Source organism: Copadichromis virginalis, linkage group LG6 (assembly GCF_057382275.1).
Source record: "Copadichromis virginalis isolate Kocher_CV1m ecotype Utaka linkage group LG6, C_Virginalis_male_GT1.1, whole genome shotgun sequence".
Classification (NCBI taxonomy): Eukaryota; Metazoa; Chordata; class Actinopteri; order Cichliformes; family Cichlidae; genus Copadichromis; species Copadichromis virginalis.
Genome location: NC_140623.1, coordinates 2,763,042 through 2,788,096, shown reverse-complemented (window position 1 = coordinate 2,788,096; position 25,055 = coordinate 2,763,042). Strand labels below are relative to the sequence as shown.

The following is a 25,055-nucleotide window of genomic DNA, read 5'->3' as shown; positions in this document are numbered from 1 at the left end:
CACATCAGATCAATTGCTCTGGGCTCCTTTGATCAGCTCCATCACCTAGCGGGGGTGGGGGGTCATAGTTTGATCTCGCCTATGCTGTTGTGATTGGTGTGAGGGTAGGGACAGGCTTAGGGCGTCGGGGGGTTCCCCAGGAGCATCTTCCTTGGAGGGCTCAACCCGGGGTAGCGGTCATGGCCTATTAAGGGCTCTGTTGGCTCTTAGGTGACGGTTTCCTCGTGGATGCGTGCAGCGGGGCTAGGGGAGGGTCTGTGCTGACGGACGTGGATTACTGACCTGGTAGCCTGCCCTGGGGGGGGGTCCGGGACGGACGTGGGGTTGTAGGGGTGCTCCGTCTCCGGGCTGGGGCCCTGGCTGGGCCTCGGGGGCTTGGGTCCTGGTTGGTGTGTTGCCGGGTTTGTGGGCGGGTGGGTGTATGGGGGCCCAGCCCTGGCGCAGAGTGCCGCCGGTGCATCGAGCCACCTGGGGGGCTCTTCGACTGGTGGGGGAGGTTGTTACATCTTGCAGGGGCTTTCCTCTCTTCAGGAACTCACTCTGCAGGAGGGGGAGATACAGGAGAGGTGGAGGAAGATCTCAGGCTGGGCGTCTATTGTCTTATGTAGTCTGGAAGATGAGTGGAGGAAGGGGTGGGTGCAGTTTTCTCTGTGGTGGGGTCAGGCGGCGCTGCTGTACTGGGCTGGGCCGGATGGGCCTGGGCCCCCTTTTCCCTGGTGGGTTGCAGAGTATGGGGTGCCTACTGGGGTCTGTCCCCTTCTGGCTGCCTTTGCCTCAATTTTGTCTCACAACTTAGACATTCACATTACTCACTATAGGATCTTGGGGGTGGGCACGCTACACGGACTCCAAATTACCATCAGGGTGTACACCTCACCCCTGGCATCGTTGCCCACCTCTCAATTTTAAATACACGTAGACATTGAGGGCTAGCAGGAGGGACCATGCGCTTACCTGCTGCTCTCTGGCAGGTAGCTCCATGCCCTCCTGGGTTTTAAATGCACCTTAGAACACACATGCATCAACAATACATATGAGCGGGTGGAGGGAGGTTTGGAGTCTTCACACACCCCCGTTCTCTGCGGCCTGCTGGAGTGGGGGGGCTAGGACTAGGAGGAGGAGTTGGCTGTCCGACTGGGGTCTGGAATGTGGGGCCTCCCTGCTGCTGCTGCAGAGTCGGGGCAGTCTGCTTCTCTTCACCCCAGGGAAAAGGTTAACACTACCTGGGTCTGGGTGCAGTTTCCCCCTCCAGGGGCAAGGGTACCTAGACCCGGGGCTTAGAGTACGCTTGGGGAATGTGATCGTGTGTACAGCGTCTCTTCATGTCTGTCTCCACGTTGGGTGAGTGTTGAGTAATTGCATATGAGAGCATGAGGGTGGGAATGGATGTTTGCATCTGTGTGTGCCTGTTTGTTTGTGTCTATATGTCAGGTCGGGTATCAGACGCCACCTCTTTGCGGACATCCCAGGCCCTCCAAGGTATGGAGGCCTATCTCCCCCACCACTCCCCCTGCCAGTGGCAGACGCCCTCAGACATCGGTGCGTTGGTGGGTCTTTGTGTCCGGGGATGGGCGTCCAGGTGCACACCGGCTCACTCCTTGGTGGCTGCTTATCGGGGCCTAGAGCCTGGGGCTCGCTCGGGCCACTTCGGGGGTGGGGTGCCCTCGGCCTCTCGGCCTGGGGCTCGGTCACTCAGGCACAGCTGGCTGCCGGCGGAGCTCACGGGCACGTCACTGCAACCCCCCCTGGCTTCTGCTCCGCGGCTGCTGGAGTGACCCCTCATCTGGGACTCTCCTCAGCTCTTTCTGGGACAGTGGCGCGGCTGCCCCTCTGTTGGTCTTCCTTGGTCTCTTGTGTTCTGGGGGCCTCTGGATGTCTGGAGTCTTGATCTCCTCCATACCTGCTTCATGCCCTGGTGGACGGGGCTGAGGCTCCCCACACCCTCTAACAGATCATTACATGAAGCAACCTTTTAAATACATGCAAGTGTACACACGGGTGCTCACACACACAAATGACACCCTTTTTGGCTCCTACCTCAAAGCACACTGTGCGCTGTCGATCTTACGTGCTGCACAATAATGTTTAATATTTAGTATTTACCGTTATATTCCCATATATCACAGGTGTCGAACTCCAGGCCTCGAGGGCCGGTGTCCTGCAGGTCTTAGATCTGTCCTTGATCCAACACAGCTGATTTAAAGGCTAAATGACCTCCTCAACATGTCTTGAAGTTCTCCAGAGGCCTGGTAATTAACTAATCATTTGATTCAGGTGTGTTGACCCAGGGTGAGACTTAAAATCTGCAGGCCCTCGAGGCCTGGAGTTCGACACCCCTGCCATATATCATTGTGATGTTGTTTATTCTATTGCTCTCGTTTTCTTCTGCTTGTTTTCTTTTTTCATTCTCAACAGGTGAAATTAAAAAAGTATCTACTGTTATCCACTGTTATTGTGATGGTGTTGTTTTTATTATGTTGCTCTTTGTTGTTTGTTTTCTCTTCTGGTTTTTTATCTCCATACAGGTGATCCAGGTGTTTTGTTTGTTTTTTTTCTTCCCCCCTTTCTCACCATCTCTTCTCCCCTCTATTTTTCTTTCTCTCCCTCTCTTTCATTCTTTCTCCTTGTCCTATCCCCCAATCATGTCTGTCCCGTCTTTAAAAAACGAAAATAAAATAAATACATAATTATAATAAAGATCAATCAAATGGACCAATATGGCAAGGCCATGATGATCCACTTGGTAAGTAAATCCACTTGGCATCTTTCTTGGCCTTCAGACAACAATTCTGATGGCTAAAGATCCAAACGGGACAGGCAAAAAAAAAAAAAAAAAAAGCCACCGTGTTTATAAAAAATGCATCTCAGCTGCTCCGATACTCCTGACACATATGGGATCACTACAGGTTTTCGCTTAGGCAGCGGTTGTCCTTCTCTCCAGAAACCGTGGATTACTGCGGAAGTGCGTGCACTTCTAAGGACCCGAGACTCTGCCTTCAAAGAGGGAGAAAAGGTGGCGCTTAGAAGAGCGAGGGCTGAACTTTCTCGGGCCATCAGAGAGGCGAAGCGCGCACACGCCCAGAGAATCCACAACCACTTTAAGGACAGCGGCGACACACGACGCATGTGGCAGGGCTTACAAGCCATCGCTAACTACAGGACGACACCACCTGCCTGTGACAGTGACGGCTCCCTCCCAGATGTGCTTAACAACTTCTATGCTCGGTTCGACAGGCAGAACGACGTGGCGGCGAGGAAGACCACCCCTCCTCCGAACGACCAGGTCCTGTGTCTCACTACAGCTGAGGTGAGGAAAACTCTACGCAGAGTCAATCCACGTAAAGCTGCTGGACCAGACAACATCCCAGGCAGAGTGCTCAGAGAATGTGCTGATCAGCTGGCAAATGTTCTCACCGACATCTTCAACATCTCTCTGAGCAGTGCCGTTGTCCCCACGTGCTTCAAGGCCACCACCATCGTCCCCGTGCCCAAGAAGTCTTCTGTGTCCTGTCTCAATGACTACCGCCCTATCGCACTTACACCCACCATCATGAAGTGCTTCGAACGGCTCGTCATGAGACACATCAAGACCCTGCTGCCCCCCTCACTGGACCCAATGCAATTTGCATACCGCCATAACCGCTCAACGGACGACGCCATCTCCACTGCACTCCATCTTGCCCTGACACACTTGGACAAGAAGGACTCACACGTCCGAATGCTGTACATAGATTTCAGCTCAGCATTTAACACGATCATCCCCCAACAACTGATCGGAAAGCTGAGCCTGTTGGGCCTGAACACCTCCCTCTGCAACTGGATCCTGGACTTTCTGACCGGAAGGCCTCAGTCAGTATGGATCGGGAACTGCACCTCCAGCACCACCACACTGAGCACTGGGGCCCCACAAGGCTGTGTGCTCAGTCCTCTGCTATTCACACTGCTGACTCATGACTGTGTAGCAACACATAGTTCAAATCACATCATTAAATTCGCTGATGACACGACCGTGGTGGGTCTCATTAGCAAGAACGACGAGTCAGCGTACAGAGAGGAAGTGCAGAGACTAACGGACTGGTGTAAGGACAACAACCTGTCTCTGAATGTTGACAAGACAAAAGAGATGGTTGTTGACTTTAGGAGGACACGAGGCGACCACTCACCGCTGAGCATCAACGGCTCCTCTGTGGAGATCGTTGACAGCACCAAATTCCTGGGTGTACACCTGGAGAAGGACCTCGGCTGGTCCCTCAACACCAGCTCCCTGCACAAGAAAGCCCAACAGCGTCTCTTCTTTCTGAGAAGACTGAGAAAGGCCCGGCTTCCACCACCGATCGTGACCACCTTCTATAGAGGAACTATTGAGAGCATCCTGAGCGGCTGCATCACTGTCTGGTTTGGGAGCTGTGCCATATCAGACCGCAAGACCCTACAGCGGATAGTGGGAACAGCAGAGAAGATCATCGGGGTCTCTCTACCCTCTATTGAGGACATCTACACCACACGCTGCATTCGCAAAGCCACCAGCATTGTGGCTGATCGGACACACCCCTCTCACACACTCTTTACACTCCTGCCATCTGGAAAAAGGTACCGAAGCATTCGGGCACGCACATCCAGACTGTGCAACAGCTTTTTTCCACAAGCCATCCGTCTCCTCAGCAAAAAGGGACTGACTGATAAACACGCACACACACACACATACACTAACATTATCACTCAGCTTAACTCAAATACCTCAAAACATTGAGACTGGACTGACTAACCAACACAAAGCGCAAACACACTGACCTACACCACCAAACCATCGCACACACCAACCTGTAAATGCTCTTTTGCACAATATTATTACTAGATATATTATATATTATTATTTTTTTTTTTTGCACTAACTTGTCTTGTAGCACCTTGGTTCCTGGAGGAACGTTGTTTCGCCTCACTGTGTATTTTTAAACTGTATATGGTTGAAGTGACAATAAAGTTGAACTTGAACTTGAACTTGATCAGCTGGAGCTTTCTTTGGTGCTTTCCCAGCTTTGACAAATGTCCAGCTGGGATAACCACATTTACTCAGGGCCTTCTTGATGTGATGTTCTTCTGCTTCCCTGTCTGCTGTGTCTGTTGGGATGTGTTCGCTCTGTGTTGTAGCATCCTGATGACACCCAGTTTATGCTCCAGTGGATGATGAGAGTCAAACCTTAAATACTGATCCGTATGTGTAGGTTTCCGGTACACATCAGCTTTTAGATGTCCCCCATTACAGATGGAAATCTCAGAGTCTAAGAAGACTAACCTGCCATTTTTCATATCCTCACTGGTGAATTTGATGTGTCAATCCATGGAGTTAATGTGATCCGTGAAATGTGGTACATCCTGAGATTTGATTTTACCCTGGTGTCACCCTGAATCAATGGCTTGGTGGTGTTCCAGGGTAGGATAGCAAAGCCCTCTTTTCCACTTCTTCCATGTACAAATTGCCCACGATGGGTGAAACTGGGGAACCCATGGCACACCCATGTTTCTGCCTGTAGTACTGACCCTTGTATGTGAAGTAGGTGGAATTAAGACACAGTTCATAAGGAAACACATTTGGTCGGTGCTGAGAGTGGTCCTGTTGCTGAGGTTGGGGTCATCCTGTAATTTTTTATGGACTACCTCAGTGACTGGAACACAAGTGAAGAGAGATGTAACATTGTCCGAGACCATAGTTTCATCTGCCACCATAATGACACCTCTCACCTTCTCAACAAAATCCAACGTGTTCTGTTGCTATGTTCAGATGGTCAATTTTGGGGAGTTCAAAACCAGTTTTTTTAAGTAATGCTCAAGCGACATTGAACTGTCAAATATGACATCCAGTTTCCTGAGATTCAAAAGAACCCAAGAGCCCAAGAAGCTTGGTATCACCAAATGTCATCAGCATCACTCAGCTATCCTGTTTTCCCTGCTGCTTGGGACAATCTGCTGGCGAAAGCTCTCTGAGGCTACACTACTTTCAGCTGCACCGTCTAGTGGACCCTGGCTAGCTACAGGTTTTTCAAGGGTGTGGAGCCGGGTCTCCAATTCTTGTGTCTGTGAAGGTCCTCAGTCATCCAGGTCATAGTAGCCATAGGAGCTTGGAAAGAAAAGCATCTGGACTTCTTTAAATCCTCCATACATGGTAAGGGGCTTTCTTATGATGTCAGTGGCATCTTCTTTGCCCATCTTATTATCCCAGCAGGGGATCTGATGCCTGTCAGGGCATAGGTATTGTCCAGATCTTGTTCTTCCCATGACTCAGGACTTGGCTTCCTCTCTACACATATATGGTTGGTGCAGCCTCTTCGTGATTTCCTTTTGCCTACAATGATGCCGTTTGGTAGAATGATCCATTAGACTACACAGTCTACAGCAATGACATTTCAGTGTTGTCTCATTTTAATGTGACATTTGTTGTATTCTGTATCCATCTCTAATAATCGGCTGTTTACCACAGACCTTCAGAGAGCCCTGATGAAGGGTCTTAAGTTCCTGTTGATCTTGTACAGTTTTATGCATTCCAGGATCCACGTGTGAGACCCACAGGCTCAGCTTCACTGCTTTTCCTTGGAAATGTGGTGCCATTTACTGAGTGGGTCTTTGTTGTTTGACCTAGCTGGACTAAAATAAGAAAATCTACCTGTTAGCTGTAATGTTAGGGTTTGTAGAAGACTATGAATGAGGACTGTGCAGATGAGAGTCTGTGTAGGTCACCAGACTGACAAGTTGGAGTCTGACAGTAGGATTTCCCCCCCTCGGGCCGGGTCTACTGAGCTGCACAATCAGCTGGCAAACCACATGTTCGCAAGACACACTCAGAGCTGTTTTATGCAGTAACATAGTCTTGTTTAGCAAGCAGAACCAAGCAGTACACAACACAACAGTTTACTACATGCACATCAAACAACAAACATCACTATATTTCCTAACATCCATCAGCATGTTTGCAGGAAAAAAAATCTCAATGTTACACTCTTCCTCCCTTACATTTGGGCTTTGCTTCTCCTCATTTCTAATATCCAGTAACCGTGTCAGTGAGGTGATGTGAGAGAAAAAAAGGTCTCCTATATATATATATATATATATATATATATATATATATATATATCTTACAGTTCTTATCTTTCACTTTGTTTGTAGTTCAACAATTTGGACAAATAACCAACTGACCAATCCCATTCTCACCTATCGCTGTTTTTCTCTGAGTCAGAAATAGAAAATAGGGCAGCACCTTGAAAAGAAACACTCCTCACCGAAGTACCATCATAGCAAAGGATTTAGCATGCTTAAGACTCCAGCTTCCCATTCTTGACAATCAAGCAGCAGTTTGTCAATATAAGAGCTGTGCAGTACCATGAAGCACCTGCAACCTTTGTGTCTTTATATGAGTTGAGACCTGCTGGGCACAATGGAAAAAAGGAAAAAAAAAACCCCTCCCAATTGTTTTAACTTTGTGCTGCCCAAGCACACTGAAATCAGCCAAAGAGAAATCTAGCAACGTTCAGACCGAGAAGAGTCTTGCTGACACCATTGTTGTCGCCTGCTGGGCTCAATGTTAAATGTACCGAGGGTAACTGTTTGTGTTGTCCCCCCCAATCTTTAGTCTTCATCCATTTCATTGTCTTCATCTGATTATTTCTTGTTTAGCTTCTTTCTCTCTTCAAGTGCTCCTATAGGCTTCAGAAAGTGAGGGAAGTTGCATCTTTACTTTAAAATGAGTTATGTAAAGCCATCTAACTAAACATCTTCAGTACAAAACCTCTTGACTCATCTCAATCATTTTCTCCTTTTATTTGTTTAATCTTAAATTGTAAATTATTTTAATCCCTACCCAAGCCTACTACATCTTCCTCCTTCACAACAGCTGTTTTTTTACTGCCTGGTTGCCAGCATACTTAAGAAATCAGAGGAACCAGTTAATATTCTCCTTGTTTGTCCAAGATGTAGCAGATAGCAATAGCAGCTCATTATTATCTGACAATAATCTGGCTGGGCAAATCATGAGCAGCAATGTCACAAAAGCTCCCTTCTGTCTGTTACAGCATGAAAAGAACCATTCATCTTAAAGAGAGAACTATTACTAAGTTGTTTAAAATTATAAGCAGATCTACAAGTTTACAGGACTGTCAAACCAGAACACATGCGTCAAATTCATCAGGAGTTCTCACTCTGAATCTCTTAAATAGTTTAAAAGTTAGCAGTTTTAAACTGCAGGAATCCCAGTCATTGTTATTCATATCCAAGCAGTTTCTTACCTAATCATTCAACCTAGCAGTATTCCCTACTTCTGCATTACAAACACAACAGAAATAAGTCCTTACCAGTTGACCCCACACATTTGTTAGGTTATGCCCCCGGCAGCCCTGCAGAGGTAGATATATGATCCCCACTGCAGTTTTTTCCTCACACACCAGAAGGTTCAGCCAGGATGCAAAAACAAGTCTGATAACAAACAGAAGGCCTTGACCTGTTCAGGTGGTGTGTATGTGTGTTGGGGTGGGGGACAGGGGGTAGTGGCATACACACACACACACACACACACACACACACACACACACACACACACACACACACACCTCTGTAGGGGCAAAGGCGTACTTTAAAAAGGCGGGCCCACTCAGCAATTCTGACTGCAAATGGCAATGGGTGATCCCGAGCTCAGCTAGCCTGTTGACAAGTTAAGCCAAATATGCAGGTGAAATGCTGCCTTTCCTATTTTTAACCTGAAAAATGAGTTTGAAGTAGTGATGGACTGAACTGAACTCTGCATTCATTCAACTGATTTCAATGCATTTGGAGAGTTTAAAAATGAAAACTGTTCAGCTTTTTCTGTGCTCTTTGTGGAATGTGACGGTTATCAGGGCCAGATACAGTAAAACTCCAGAAGAAATATCCACGCTGCTGGTAAGCTAAAGATGAAAGTAGTGAAATGTGAAACCAATTAAATTGCTTGTTTCAAATATTCGAAACATTTGACATCTAAGTATTTTTGCATTTAATTCCTAATTGCTTAAACAGATGGTTAAAGTTTAATGTCAAGATGACTACAATGACTATGTTATAAAATAAGTTTCACTAATTACTATGCGTTTAGGTAGCAGCCTGATTACTAAAGTTTTGAAGCAATAGCAATCCTGAGTTTAAAGAGTTCAAAAACACTCAAATTTAAGCTCACTAGAATGTTGTGCTGGAGACACTAAAGTATCTTTTTCAAACTATTGCCAGTGTGTACATTCTTATTTCCATATGAGTTATTGTGTTCGTGTTCATGTTCATCTAGCTAAAACACTTTTTCAAGTTAAAGTCAAAGAAAATGTCACCACTGTTAAGATTTCATCAGGGATTTATTATTTACTGCCAAATATTCTTACCAAAGCAACACATTTTAGACCTGCACTATTCAGTGTCTGTCTTAAAATTAAACAATAAACTTTAAATATATATTTTGGTACTGTGAAACTACTACTTTTATTTATACATCTTTTTATTTATCCATCCATCAGACCATCCATTTTCGTCTGCTTATCCAGGACCATATCATGGGGGCAGCAGCCTCAGCAGATAGGCTCAGACCTCCCTCTCCCCAGGCACCTGAGAAACATCACAGCAATCCCAGACCAGGCGAGATATATAAACTCACCAGCATGTCTTGAGTTGGAACACCACACAGGAGGCGCCCAGGTGGCATCCTTGTCATCCTTTATACATATAATAAGCTTATTTTCCAAGTGATTTTTAAAATGTCCCTGGTCTAAGAAGAAGTAACCTGCAGGAAGTGGAAGCTGTTCATTTGTAGCCCTCTAGACCATGCTATGGCATGAGTATAATACAGAAAGGATGGAAAAACGGGAAGTTGGTTGTAGATGTATTTTTTTCTTCTCAGTCTGAGAGGATGACCCTCTTGTTTGTTCTCTGCTGTAGTGAGGAGGAGGATTGGCACTGCAATACAGATCATCAGTTGAGGAGGAGAAAGAGGAAAGTGGGAACAGGGAACAAGAGAGGGAGGGGGCTTTGCAGAAAGCTTTTTTTCAAGGGTGAGGTTATGGGGATCCCTGCTGGAATAGAAAAGATTCAGAAAAAAAAGATCCAGAAAAAGGAAAAGTAAGCAGAGCTTGGCCCAGAAACAAAGAGACAAGCTGGATGCGGATCTAAAGCAGGCTGTGATTTTATGTTGCAACTGATTTCATTAGTGACATTTCTGTTGTATTCAGGGATTATACATAATAATTATATATTCCACCCTGAGGAGTAGTCCGCTTTTCTCCCTGTTTAGACCTAGACCAAACAGTATTGTTAGCTGTTAATATAAAGACTTGCTTCTGACTTTATAACTTAAAGCAAAATTTGGAAACTTAAAGTTATTTTCTTATTTACATATGGCTTAATAATGATCCTTATTGCTGTTTTAGAGGAGCGGTGCTTCAAAGGATAGTTGCAGATTTCTGTCAGAATCTGCAGATTATACAGTACAAATAAAATGTTAACGTTTCTCCAATACTGTCTTCCCAACAGTTTCACTGACATCTACACGGGATGGCCAGGAAGCGTTTGCGATGTCTTATCGGGCACTTCTCCGACGCTGATAATTGGCGTCTGTCCTGTGTCAGTGACATAAAAGACAGATTTAATGCGACATGACCATTCAAACAGCAGTCTAAAACTTTTAAAACATCAGATATGCATCGGATTCAGTACCACATACAAAAGTGACCCAGATCGGATTTGAAAATATTGGATTTGTGCCGTTCACACTGTGATACCATGATCGGATGTGGGTCGCATAGGGTCATTTGATGCGCTTTCGCCTGCAGTGTGAACGTAGTCTAAGAGGCTCTAATGTAAGTATCCTGTTAATGCTGGTGGTGTCAGTTACACAGGAATGCATTTGTTACTTGGAAATTCTGACACCACTTCACATTTAAAGAAGAAAGGGATGGGCAAAATCTGACCGTGGGATGCATACTCTGTTTGCCAGCAACCAAGCTGCTCTCGGCATCAAAAGACTCCACCTCCAACCTAAAGAAACATCTGGGAGTAAGATGTTTTTTTAAAAACTAACGTTGACCACACATGAACAGGCCCTAAACACCATGGAGATGCGCATGCTCTGATGGAGCTTGGGAATTACAAGACGGGACCGTGTTACGAACAAAGACATACGGAAGCGAATAGGCGTAGCCCCAATTAAGGAAAAGATGCTTGAGTCCCGCCTGAGGTGTTATGGACACGTGATTCGAAACGATGAGAGCTCTGTAGAAAAAACGGCTATGATGATCGACCCAGAAGGATGCACCTAACAGGTGGGACCAAATGTTTGGTCACACCTGGTAAGACCAAAGGTGGGAAAAAAAACAGCCAAAGGCTGGACAAAAATCCCATTGATTAAAATGAAAATGTTCATCAACGTCAGAAAAAAATTATTTTGCAAAGTGAATAATCAACAAAAATAAATTGTATTGAAACATTCAACACAATAACTCTTATACAGTTATCTATTTAAAGTTGGTTTTGTCTTTTTACCTTTAAAGACTTTAACTGAAATACATTAAGTCGCAACAAAAGGTTTCTACTTCTATCTGTGTCTGTTACTGTGAGCAACAACGTTCTTCTTCCAAAAAATACACAGCAAAGATACAAGTACAAGGTGTCTTGATGACATTTGATGTGATTTTATCAATATTCTTTGTGCTGATACAGTGTTAGTTCATAACAAGTGAAAAATGGAAACAGACCTAACAACAAACAAAACAAAATCTATCTATTTATTTATTGTTATGGTCGTCATGCACAGGTGACAGTCGCAACATATATGTGACTAACAGAAAATGGTAAAGTTTAGAGAAGAGGCTTCAGATATCCAGCCAGGTAACAAGTAACAGTAGTGAAGTAACAAGGCATTCAGCTAGATTTAAGCATTTCCTTTAGAAAAACACATTTCAGACACAAGCTTCATGCAGGGATGACAATCAAAATGCATCAGTGTTGATAGCAGTTTCCCCGCAGGACAACATGACCTTCACAACTTCACACAAATAACAACCAGTCTCTCCATAAACGCAGCATATAGGACAATGGTTGCATATTATCACACTGAGAGAGGACACACCAGATACCAAGTTGGGATACATACATCTCAGGTTATTATTTAGACAAGTCAAGAGGTACATTTTTGACATTTTTTGAATGACACACTTTATTTTCTGTGCCTTTAAGTAATTCTTTATCAAATTTGTCATGAAGCCTGACATTTGAAATTTTACTGTAAAGTTTTCATTTAAAGTTTATAGTTGGCACAGTTTTAGTGTTTTCTTCATGCTTGCAGACAACACAGAGCTTACATAATTTACATAATTTCCTAGGGATTAATAAAGTAGTCTGATGCTGATTAAAGTTGCAGAACAATATATGCATGATGCATTCTTTAATAAAGGCAATATGTCTATGTTGGTTCTCAATCATCCAGGTAATGGTAGTCTAGGCAGTGCGGAAAGAAAATTAAATAAGTCCAGTTGCTTTCTTTCCAAGCTAATAGAGACATTTAAATGATGTGAGGAAAAGTTCAGTGAATAAACACCTTCTACAGCTTAGTATGAAAGAATGTACCACATGTACATTCTGTTTTGTCAGTGGAGACCCTTGTTTACAATACAGACAATACAGTTTACAATTTATGTGGACACATGATGTAAAGCTTACACTTCAATTTGTTCAACTGCATGGTCCTGTGTGCTGGAAAGTCCATATTTCTTCAGATATTGGTCAAAATTTGTATAATTAAAAGTTAATTATAGAAATAATTTTACTAGGTAATAGGTGATAATAGGTGTCCCTACCTACCATAGTAATGTGCACATCTACCTAAGGTTTGGCCCATCTTTGGCCATATTAGGACTTTCACTAGCTTACAAACAGTAATTAATGAGAAAAAGAGATGAAATCCAAACTGGAAGCTGGCTCCATAGTTGAGGGGCATGAAAGCTGAAGGCTCTGCCTCCCATTCTACTTTTAAATACTCTAAGAACAACAAGTAAGCCCACAGTCTGAAAGCAAAGTGCTCTTGTGGAGTGGTATAATACTATAAGGCCATTAAGATAAGATGGGGCCTGATTATTCAAGACCTTGTATGTGATGAAAAGGATTTTAAATTTGATTATGGATTTAACAGGCAACCAATGAAGAAAAGCCAATATAGGACAAATATGCTCTCTCTTTCTAATCACTTTAGGTACAGTTCCTTCAGCAGTTTGGATAAACTGAAGGGTTTTAAGGGAGTTTTTAGACATCCTGATACGAACGAATTACAGTAGTCCAGCCTAGAAATATTTTAGAGATATATTGTGCAAATGGAAGAATGCCGCTACATATTTGTTTAATTTGCGCATTGAAGGACGTATCCTGGTCAAAAATTACTCCAAGGTTCCTCACACACACACACACACACACACACACACACACACACACACACACACACACACACATAGATATATAATTTTTGTATTTTTATATTTTTAATGTTTTTAAAGTTAAGCACTTCGATCAGTCCTTGACCTTCAACAACCATGACCTTCACCTTTAGCACAGTTTAGATGAAAAATCATTAGCGCATTAGTGTGTGTAACTTGGCTTCCTACAAGGAGGGATAGGGATTCTTATGAATTGTTAATGGATGATGGACACTTTGCAATGACATAAATTTTGTCTTTTGGCTAGATAATCTAAAATGTTATTGTGGCCTGGAATTTTTCACTGCTGTGAACACACCTTAATATTAGTGAATGAAAAAAAAAGAGAAAGAAAGAAAAAAAGAAACTAATGAGAGTTGATGAACTGCCCAAACAGAAGTAGTGGTCCAGAGGTGGTGGCTTAAAAGTATCAACAAGTTATGTTGACTGAAAACACAAAAACTTTAACAGAAGTAAACCAGTCTTTGCTAAAGTAAGGTAAAGTAAAAGAATATCTGGCAAGTGATTTTTTTTTCATAGGAACTGTTTTAAATGACATATTAAATAGTAAATTTTAAAAAATCCAACAAAGATTTAGGGGCCTGAAGGAGGCACTAACTGACATACACATAAATATCTTATTCAATAGCTCTAGTAATCTAAATGAAGAAACATTATTTAAAATCTTTCTGTCAAAATGGTGTCAAATATGAATGAATGCAGCTTTAACTATTTGTGTGATATTAATTACATAAGACCTTAAATTTAATCCTCATTTTAACTTTTAATATTTTGTACAGTATGTTATGTTATCTTATTCTATTGTATTTTTTATTTTATTTTTACTGCTCTTAACTTGTGCTTTCTGCTGTGACCCAAAAATTTCCTACGTGTGGGACTCATAAAGGTTTATCTTATCTTACATGTGGATTGCGTTTTCTTTTTTAATTCGTTTTAAGGCCCCTTGCTGCTCGTGAGGGCATCTACTCATTTTAATAAATCCCTTGAAGCAGGTTGAGCAGGTTTTATGACATAAATGAAACTTCACCTTCAGAGTGTGAACTATCTAAAGACAACAGTTAGCATTTAGGCAGTAAAAGCCTAACTGTGTTACCATTCGGTGTCCAGTACCTCAGCTTCTTTACAAACAAATCAGTAGTTTAATAAGTGTACAATACTTGCCAAAACGTGGTTCTCTGCATGTATTTTAGAAACACATAGGATTCTACAAAAAGTCAAAGACAAAGATTATGACATAAGGTCAGTTAAAACAAGCTCAGAACAACAACATCATATACTTTATAAAAATCCTATCCTTATCTATTTTCTAGAATGAAAAAAGTAACCAGAAACAGAAAAGTTGCCTCCTACACCACCCTAAATACAAGCTACAGTGAGGGCCTTTCTAAGCAAAAGGGAAAAACAAAGTGTTCTATATTGACAATATGGTCAAGATAGCACCAGCATTAGCAAGTTGGCTCTGATCATCTCGTTATAGTAAAAGCTTACCAAGTTAACTTTTGTGGCCCTTGCTTTAAATATGATAGCTGTCTAGAGTATTCTGTACCACTTCACTTTTTTTTGTCTAATTTGCATCTTGAAGTCACCTCACATGCCACAGGTAAAACTACAGCCTTGTGATGCACAAACAATATGTATTCAGATTATTAGTAGGTGGGAATAGGGTGGGAATAAAAAAACGCTTAGGTTTATGTGTGTCAAAGTCAATAATCAAGAGAAGACTTCACCAGTGTGAATACAGAGGGTTCACCACAAGATGTAAACCATTGGTGGGCCCCAAAAACAGGAAGGCCAGATTAGATTTTGCCAAACACCCTCTAAAAATCCTTCACAGTTCTGGAACAACATCATCCTATGGACAGATGACACCAAGATCAAGGAACTGCTCATGATCCTAAGCATACCACCTCATCAGTGAAGCATGGTGGTGGTAGTGTCATGGCGTGGGCATGTATGGCTGCCAGTGGAACGCGTTCTCTTGTATTTGATGATGTGACTGTTGACAAAAGCAGCACAGGTTAAAATATGCCATGCATTTCACTTGCTGAAGACAAAACTGAAGGGAAAATGCCCCAAGAACAAGCAGGAACTGAAGACGGTTGCAGTAGAGGCCTGGCAGAGCATCACCAGAGATGAAACCCAGCGTCTGGTGATGTCTATGTGTGTGCTGTATTTGACTGCAAAGGATTTGCAACCAAGAATTAAAACGTGAAAGTTTGATCTATGATTCTTATTCTGTCCTATTACTTTTGGGAGGCACATATGCAAACCGTTCACCTGATTTGGATATAAATACCCTCAAATAAAAGTTGACAGTCTGCAGTTAAAGCACATCTTGCTCGTATCATTCCATTGAAATCCATTGTGGTGGTGTATAGAGCCAGAAATGTTAGAATTGTGTCGGTGTCCCAATATTTATGGACCTGACTATCTCAAAAAGAAACGTAATGCTGAAAACATAAAAGGTGCTTTTGCTGTCTTTATGTCCCAGGTATCATATGGTATATGATACCATACAGACAGCATAGGATGAGTATGCTGAGTATGATATGACAATGATGAATCATCATTAACCACAATTATCCGAGCCATCTAATTTAATTGAAGCTGTCCTTATCAGAGTCAGGAGATGGTGGCCGAGAGAACTCGAAAAAGGACCCAGATGATTTCCTTGATTTAAGAAGTCGTAGCACCTCTGTAAGCTGTGTCTCCAGCACTGTCATGCGACTGTTCAGATTTCTGATGTCTCCTTTTAATTCTTGTTTGAACTCGAGGATAGACGCTTGCACACTCTGCTCTGGTATTGGACAAAAGACCCTCTTTTCATCAGACTGGACTGGGCTTCGCTCCTGTGGTGTTCTGACACTGCCAACATTATCTAAGCGGAGATCGCTCTTTGTGATGCCACTGTCACATGAATCTGTTTTCCTTAGAGACACCTCGTTGTGACACTTAGTTCTATCAGTCAGCATTTCCATGGACTCAGCCTTGGAGACACTGCTCCACGACTCAGCTTTCACAACTGACTCTTTGAAACGTCCCCACCCTTTAGCTTTGGGTGGCTCTGCAGATTTGCAACCAGTTAGGCTGCCATTTTGGATGCCGGGAACATGAAACATGGCTTGGCTGGATGCCCTGGATGATGAAGATGTGGAGGAACTGGTGGTTGCAGTTTGGTTCTCAGTTACTAAGACAATACTAGTAGAGGCAAGCCTCTCTGGACCTCTGGATGGCTCCAGGTGAATAACACCTTTCTCGACATCACCAGTGGCCTGACTACCCCACTCAGCAGCGAGACGGGCTTCCTTCTGCTGCCGGAAACGCTGAAAGAGTCGTCGAACTGGGTGGTCTGGTGGGAGGTTGAGAGGAGCCTCATTCTTCCTTTTCAGCATCTCTTCCTCTTCACGTTTCACATCACTGATCTTCCGAAAGACAATCTGTTAAGAGATAGACCATAGTTATTGCAGCTCAAAGAATCAGTACTGTGGTACTGATACTGATGAATCTTCTTTGTTAGCTTTCCTATCTGGCTTTAAAGGTACTTTATTTATAACGATTTTCCAGTCTAACTGACCACCTAAACCATTTAAATGACACATAAATTCACTCCACTCCCACATCTAAAACACTTACACTGCCACTTTATGCTGCAGTTACTGTGTTGTTTTAACCTATCATGTGTTTAAATTCTTTAGACTTTTCTACTATTATTTATTTATTTATTTATTTTTAGAAATGTAATGGGCAGTGGACTTACCCATTTTCTTTATTTTGCTATTTTCTTGGTTATATTTTGCCAACGAACTGTTTTATACAAGGCAGCTTATAGCTAGAATTGTAAACTCGTTGACTCATTGGGTTGTCTAGAATGATTACTGAACTGAAGCCAGATGACGAAAAGATATCCCGGGTATAGCAAACTTGTTTTATTGTACAGGCCCCATGTATTAAACTGGGAAATTTATTAAAATTCCCCAAGAATTTAGGCTTGTCTTCATACAGTTTTCTTGTCAATGAACAGGAAATGTAAATTATTGAATAGCCTATTTAATATCAGCTTTTGTTATCAACACAAAAAGAAAATTTGTGTTTGGTCAATTATTTATTTGCTGTAACAATGCTTCTTTGTAATAAATTTATTTCCTCTTAAATGATGCCACAGTTGTTGGAAAATGCATTTGTGGCTTCAGCTGCAGAGTTGAAAAATAAAAAAAAACTTGCAAAATATTTTCTGCCAGTGCCACAACAGACTGATCTGTTCAATTATTCTCTCAAACATAAGGATTGTGAAAAGTTACATTCAAGCTGTCAAAGATCACTCAGGTAGGAAGGATGTGTACCAAAGTTCAGTGCATATTAACACTGAATTCAAATGAAGATTCCACAGGGCAGGATTATCTACAAATGGTATTCCAGTTCAGTTTGTGTCTTTGTCCCATAAACAGAGACATACACACAGAGAAAGAGGAGATAGAGAGCACTAAAGGAGAAAGAGCCAGAGAGAAAGTGGTGAGCTGACACAGAGAGGACCATAACAGCTATTAGTAAGGAGGCTTGAGGGCATTCTCCCACTGCTTATAAACCCTGATCAAACAGGCTTTATCCAAAATCGTTTCTCATCTACAAATATTAGACGACTATTAAATATTATACAATACTCGAATCAGACAAATTATAAAGCCTATGTTATATCTTTAGATGCCGAAAAGGCATTTGCCAGAATCGAGTGGACATATTTATTTAATGTATTAGAAAGATTTGGCTTAGGTGAGGGTTTTATTGCATGGATTAAAACTATCTACTGTATAGGAATTTCTTTTACTTACGTATTAATCACATTATTTTATTGTATAATGCCTTGGTGCCACTGGATTTTAACATGTCTGACACTCATACTGAAAGACAAATGGCGGGGGTCTAGCAAGGAAGCAGACAACTCCACAGGAAGAGTCTTTTGTCTCTTCGAGGACTCTGGGAGGTAGCAAGGGAGTCTGAACCTTAAAGTGTAAAACAGCTGTGTACTGCCTTTTGTTCCTGGAGAAGGTATTTAACTGAGAGCCATGCTAGGCTCAGGGAGACTCTGCTGACCGTCTGTCCCGCGGACATGCAGGGACTTCATCTAGCTTGGTTGTCTGTTGTCTTTGTGTGTTTTGATTAAAGAATGTTAGCTACCGCTCACCGCTTGTCTGCAGGCTTTATTTAAATGGAAAACTTCCACAACACTACAAACTTCCAGAAGCTTGTGTCATAACTAATGGTGTACAATCATCAGCGTTTCCACTGCAAAGAGGTACGAGGCAAGGCTGTCCCCTGTCCCCTTACCTCTTTGCATTAGCACTTGAACCTCTAGCTGACACCATTCGCCAGCACCGAGATGTGCATGGTATAACAGTGGGTGGAACAAATCATAAGATAGCATTGTATGCTGACGATATTTTGCTGTTCTTATCAAAACCAGAACAATCAACACCAGCTATTATGTCTACTATACATGAGTTCAGCTCATTCTCTGGTTACAGAATTAATTTTGGGAAATCAGAAGTCATGGGTGATCAGATTAACTCTTTGCCAGATATTTCTAATCCCTTTCAATGGTCCCCCAGCGGCTTTACATACCTTGGGCTAAACATTCCACCAGTTCTTAAAGATTTATGGAAACTGAACTTATCACCAGTTATAATAAAAATCAAAAAAGATTTAGATAGATGGCAAAAATTGCCGCTTTCTCTTATGGGGCGTGTGAACTTAATCAAAATGAGTATTCTCCCGCGTTTATTTATATCCCCTACAAATGCTACCTTTACTGATCACTCAGAAAGTTTCTTGTGATATAGAAAAAGCCTTTTCAAAATTTATCTGGCGTGACAAGAAACCTAGATTAAGGATTGGAACTTTACAACTGCCTATAGATAGGGGAGGCTTAGCCTTACCAAATTTAATTTTTTATAATTGGGCATGTCGTAGCCGTGTCTTATGGGAGTGGCTACATGCTTATCTAAATTCTCACTCTCACCTAGACTCTTGGTCCACTTTACCTTATTCCCTTTGGAGCATAGCTGTCTGTGACAAAAAAACAATATTACAAATGGGGATTAAGAATAACCCAATCATTTATAGATGCTTTTCATTCTTAAAGTCTTATATGTTGAATTGAACTATGTGATCTGTTCAAAGCCTCCCAGTCAGTGCTGTTCAAAGGTGATCATTTAGGACTTCAGCAATAATACAGACAGCAATGTAGTTAGCAATAAAACAGTTTTATTGGGAATTAACTTAAAAAACAAACAAACATATGTCTCCTATTTTTTGTCACACAGGAAAGAAGCATCAATATCTGATGAGAAGACTCATTTATTTCTTTTGGGGGGGGGTCAACAGGAGAAGAATATCTCTAACAGTTGATTTGTTCACATTTTCACATCTTAATTTTTAAGTGAAATGTGCATTTGGAGTTTATACACTTTGTATATAAGGCAACCGTTTCCTTTTGCAGTATTTTTGTGTGTTGCGTTTTTAACAAAAGGGGAACAAAGCCCAACATCAGTAACCCTACAAATGTCACTTCTGTTTAGTTTTCTGTCTTCATTTATGTCGGAAGTGATAGCAGTGCTGTACGTTTTCATTTTTCAGAAATCTCTCAATCAGAACATGGTATTGTGGCTTGTTGGGAGTGGCTAGTTATCTCCGATCATGCCTTAGGAACATGTGTTGATGAGGAAGATGAGGAAACTGTGTTATTTACATCTGTTATTGTTACGTGAATCTTAACTGTACCTGTTAATTTTACAGTGTAAATTTACTGGCAGTTATTGTTCGATGGAAATAGATGTTTATACCATGAGTGAGTTCATGTGCTTGGTCATTAAGGCTCTGAAGCATCATGTAATGCAGTGAGTATCTCACAAAAGGAGTTCTCCCTTCTTCTTTTTGGGGTGGAATAGCTAGCTCAACCTCTACGTGGGCTTTTTATAGTAAAGACGCTTCACCCCACCACAGTATATTATTAATTTGGAAATTGTTTTGAGAGATTTCCTGTATACCACTAGAGGGAACTCAAGTACCACAGTTTAAGAACCACTGCTGTAAAGAAGGCCTGAAATTCATCCAAAATGATGTGAGAGTTTTAATTTCACATACAGTTATTGCTGCTTAAGGTGCTTTTACAATGTACTGAATCACGTGGTAAATTAAATTTTTCTTAGGACTGTATAAAGTCCCGTGAAAAGGTTTTTTTTGGCATGACTTAAAATACATGTAATAGATACTAAATATACATCAGTAAAGCAAACTCACCCTCTTCCTCAGGTTGTAAGTAAGCACCAGGTTCTTGGCAAAGTGGTTTGCAAAGTTGGCGTAAAACTCCAGAACTTTTTGCAGCGCATCTCTTTTGATTATATGGAGGTCACAGTAGGTCAATGCTCGGACATTAGCGCAGGACTGAGCCAGTGTCATCTCCTTCCAGAACACGTCACCAAACACATCACCTTTACCTGCAAAACAAACACAGTTAGGTCCACAAATATTTCAACAGATACAACTTTTTTCTAATTTTGGTTCTGTACATTACAATGAATTTTAAGTGAAACAACTCAGATGCAGTTGAAGTGTAAAATGTCTGTGAAGGTTCTCACAGACATGTGAAAACTTCAAGTATTTTTTTAACACAATCCCTTCATTTCAGGAACTCAAAGGTAACTGGACAAATTAAATGACTAAAAAAAATAAAATGTTCAATTCTGATACTTGGTTGAAAACCCTTTGCTACCAATGAAAGCCTGACATCACCAGATTTCCTCCTTTTCCATGCTCTGCCAGACCTCTACTGCCGCGGCTTTCAGTTGCTGTTGGTTTGTCGGTCTTTCTTTCCAAATTTTAGTCCTGAAGTAAAATGAATGCACATTTGGGTAAAGATCAGGTGACTGACTTGGCCTTTCAAGAATATTGCACTTCTTTGCTTTAAGAAACTCCTGGGTGGCTGGGTTATGTTTTAGGTCATTGTCCTTCTGTATGAAAGGCCACCCAAACAATTTAAATGCATTTAGCTGGAATTGCTGTCCTGTGTCACATCATCAATAAACACGAGTGTCCCACTTCCACTGGTAGCCATGCATGCCCAAGCCTTACCCTGGCTCCACCTTGTTTTACAGATGATGTGGTATGCCTTAGATCATGAGCTGTTCCATGTCTCCATACTTTTTTCCTTTTGGTAGAAGTTGATCTTGATTTCATCTTTCCAAAGAATGTTTTTCCACAACTGTGCTGGCTTTTTTTTTTTAAATTATGAGTGGCTTGCGCTTTGCAGTGAACCCTCTGTTTTTACTTTGTTGGAGTCTTCTCTTTATGGTAGGTGGATATTGGTGTGCCTACCTCCTGGAGAGTGTTGTTCACTTGGTTGACTGTTATAAAGGGGTTTCTCGTCACCATGGAAATTATTCTGCGAGCATGCACAACTGTTGTCTTCTGTGGACATTCAGGTCTTTTTGCATTCACCAATACTTTCTTTCTTTTTTTTTCAGGATGTACCAAAGGGTAGATTTTGCCACTCCCACTATTGTAGCAAATTCTCAAATGTTACTCAAAGAGTATTATACAGAATAGACACTTGTATTAAGTTATAAAAAACACAAGTTTAGAGAACAATGTTTAGAACACAGATAAAAAACAAAACACACATAAACTTAACATCAGTACCTGCTTATATAAATACCTAAATGTGTGAGTCAACAGGAAGTTAATATTAATAACCAACGGCAATGACAACATGCTGCTTTCTAGTTTTCACAGTAAGAGACACATAAAAACGACATAACACTGAAATACAGTACAGGAAAATTTTTTTAAGGGAATTGCCAGTTAAAATTTAAATTTTCTTTGCAGCACAATTCAACCAAAAATAAAAACACTACATGTAAATGTACACAAAAGAAATTTCCTTCATGAAACTAAATGAATTCTACCACAATAACTGATTTGATTTACAGCCTAAAGGGCCTGTAATTTGAACTCAGTGGTTCTTCTTAAATAATAATGTATAAAATGTGCTTGATTTTCTGTAGCTTTTAACAGTTTGTGTTTACACTGGAGTGAATGATGAAATAACTGCACCTTAATTACTTTAATACAGACAAGCGCACTGGAGTTCTTAGGTTCGATCTTTTTGGCCATAGGGTATATGCTGCTTCATCCAAAGAGCTATGATTTCCGAAAACAATAATTTCAGTCTTGTTTTCATTTAGGGTTTAACTGTCATGTAGACAGATAAACAGAGGCTGCAGTGTGACAGAGGCATCCCATTTCATCAGGAAGTAAATTTGGATATCAATAGCATAACAGTGAGAGGGAATATTATATTTCCTGAAAATCGTTCCCAAAGGCAGCATGTGTAAAGATAACATAGCGGACCACAACAGACCCCTGTGGTACATCACAACTAATAGGGACAGAAGAAGAGGAGTACTCCCCAGTTGCAACAGAAAAAGACCTCTCTGACAGGATTTAAACTGTAATAAAACTGTACCTTTAAAACCAACAGCATGTTTGTGTCTTGATAAAAGAATGTTATAATCAACTGTGTCAAAGGCAGCGGTTAGACTGAAACTCTCCACAAATCCCAGAAAGTTCTCACAAAGTGCAGAGGATGTTCACATGAACAGCACCACAGGGGTTAAACAAAAAATTCAAAATATTAAAAAGAACTCGGGGCTGGTGACTGTTGCTAGAAATTATGTTTGACAGAAAAGCTGATTTAATAGCTTTAACAGTCAAGTGATATATTGATGAGTATTGTATCAAAGGTCAGCTTAGAGTTATTGCTTTTGTTAATCAAGGGCTTTCCAGAAGTCAAATCTAGTATCCAGCCTGAATTGGTGTTCCTCATTTCAAAATGCTCGGTTACATTGAGTGTCGGTTTAGATCACTGGGATGAGCTCTCAGCCATATGGCCATGTGACTGGGATCATACCTTTATGTGAAAGAATGGAGGGGGGCAGACATTTCAAACACAGCATTTATAGTTGTACAGGCCAGGTACACAGAAATACAGGGGAGTTGGATTTAAATGAAAAGTTAGGAAAAAAAATGAAAAACCAAGCGAAAATGTTAAATGAGAAGCATCTGGCTGCATCTCAAACATATTGGAGAACTGCAAAGCTGAGTGCAGAATTTATAGCATAAGGAGCTGGCTAAAGTGATGCCGGTTTTTATTTTGAAAACTAAAAGCTAACACTAACCTTGTTTCAGAGAACAAACATGGCTTACCCACAATTTCTTCATTGTCTTATCCTGAAATAAAGGATAAACAAAGATCTGATCCAACTATCAGAGAAGTCATAGCACAGATTGTACTGGAAGAAACACCTCACCCCACCTCCAGCAAAGAGCTCCCTGATTTCCCATTTTTGCTGTGGGAGTTAAATCGCTTAGAACTACACAACAAGGTAAAATAATAAGGCAAGATGCAGGACCAAGTGACCTATCAATTGGTTCTCCCTGAAGAGTTCAGAGCCTTAGTGGTTCACAATTTGCACATGGACCAACTGGGTATTCCCAGAACCCTTTTTAGAACTAGGTTTTATTGGCCGCTGAAGAAAGAGTCCTCTTGAAAAAGCAGCTGCTCTGGTAAACATTAAACTTCTCAACCATTAGAACTTGTCCATGTGAACTTTCTCAATCTAGAACCAGACAGCAGTAACCCAAAGAACATCCTTGTAATGACACATCATTTCACTAAATAGGCAGTTACCATGCCTAGACCCAACCAGAAAGTTAAGACTGTTGTTTGGGGGATAACTTTATTGTCCACTATGGTGCCACATACTGATCAAGGGCCTGATTTCGAATTCACACTCACAGTATACACAAAATCTCAGGTCAACTTCAGAGAAAAGTTGCAATCTAGCTTCTTGAAATGCACAAAAAGCAGCAGATAAAAAAAGGCCCATTTGACCGAAGGGTAACATCTTAGTGAGAAATGTACGTTTACATGGCAAACACAAATTAGTGAGAAACTGAGATCCATGTTGTAAATGGTAAATGGCCTGTATTTGTATAGCGCTTTACTTAGTCCCTATGGACCCCAAAGCGCTTTACACTACATTCAGTCATTCACCCATTCACACACACATTCACACACTGGTGATGGCAAGCTACATTGTAGCCACAGCTGCCCTGGGGCGCACTGACAGAGGCGACACTGGCACCACCGGGCCCTCTGGCCACCACCAGTAGGCAACAGGTGAAGTGTCTTGGCCAAGGACACAACGACCGCGACTGTCCGAGCCGGGGCTCGAACCGGCAACCTTACGATTACAAGATGAATTGCCAACTCTTGAGCCACGATCACCCACTCCAGTAGTTAAACCTGCTGGAGACCTCCCTGTCACTATGTCACCCACACGTGACATACTGATCTCCTGCTTCCCTATGGTTTTCCAGCTGTCAATCACTAGTTTTTATATAAATAACCAATGTGAATAAACGGTTTCCAAAATCAGGGTAAGTTATTGTTTCAATGATTACGACAGCCCAGTAGAAATAGAGAACCATATTTTATTCGATTTTGTTTTCCTTAATATT

The 25,055-nt window shown here is 41.6% G+C and overlaps 1 protein-coding gene across 1 annotated transcript in view; it reads right to left on the bottom strand.

The window, feature by feature from the left end:
• Window positions 1–11,452: 11,452 nt before the first annotated feature.
• Window positions 11,453–25,055, bottom strand: part of LOC146706920 (voltage-gated delayed rectifier potassium channel KCNH1-like) — a 104,743-nt gene continuing 91,140 nt past the window's right edge. Inside the window, exons 10-11 of the mRNA XM_085458218.1 lie at window positions 20,775–20,971; window positions 11,453–16,918 (exon numbers count right to left, since the gene is read on the bottom strand). Of these exons, the coding sequence (XP_085314344.1) occupies window positions 16,079–16,918; window positions 20,775–20,971 (1,037 nt within the window). The 3' untranslated portion in view covers window positions 11,453–16,078. The remainder of the gene's footprint in view (window positions 16,919–20,774; window positions 20,972–25,055) is intronic.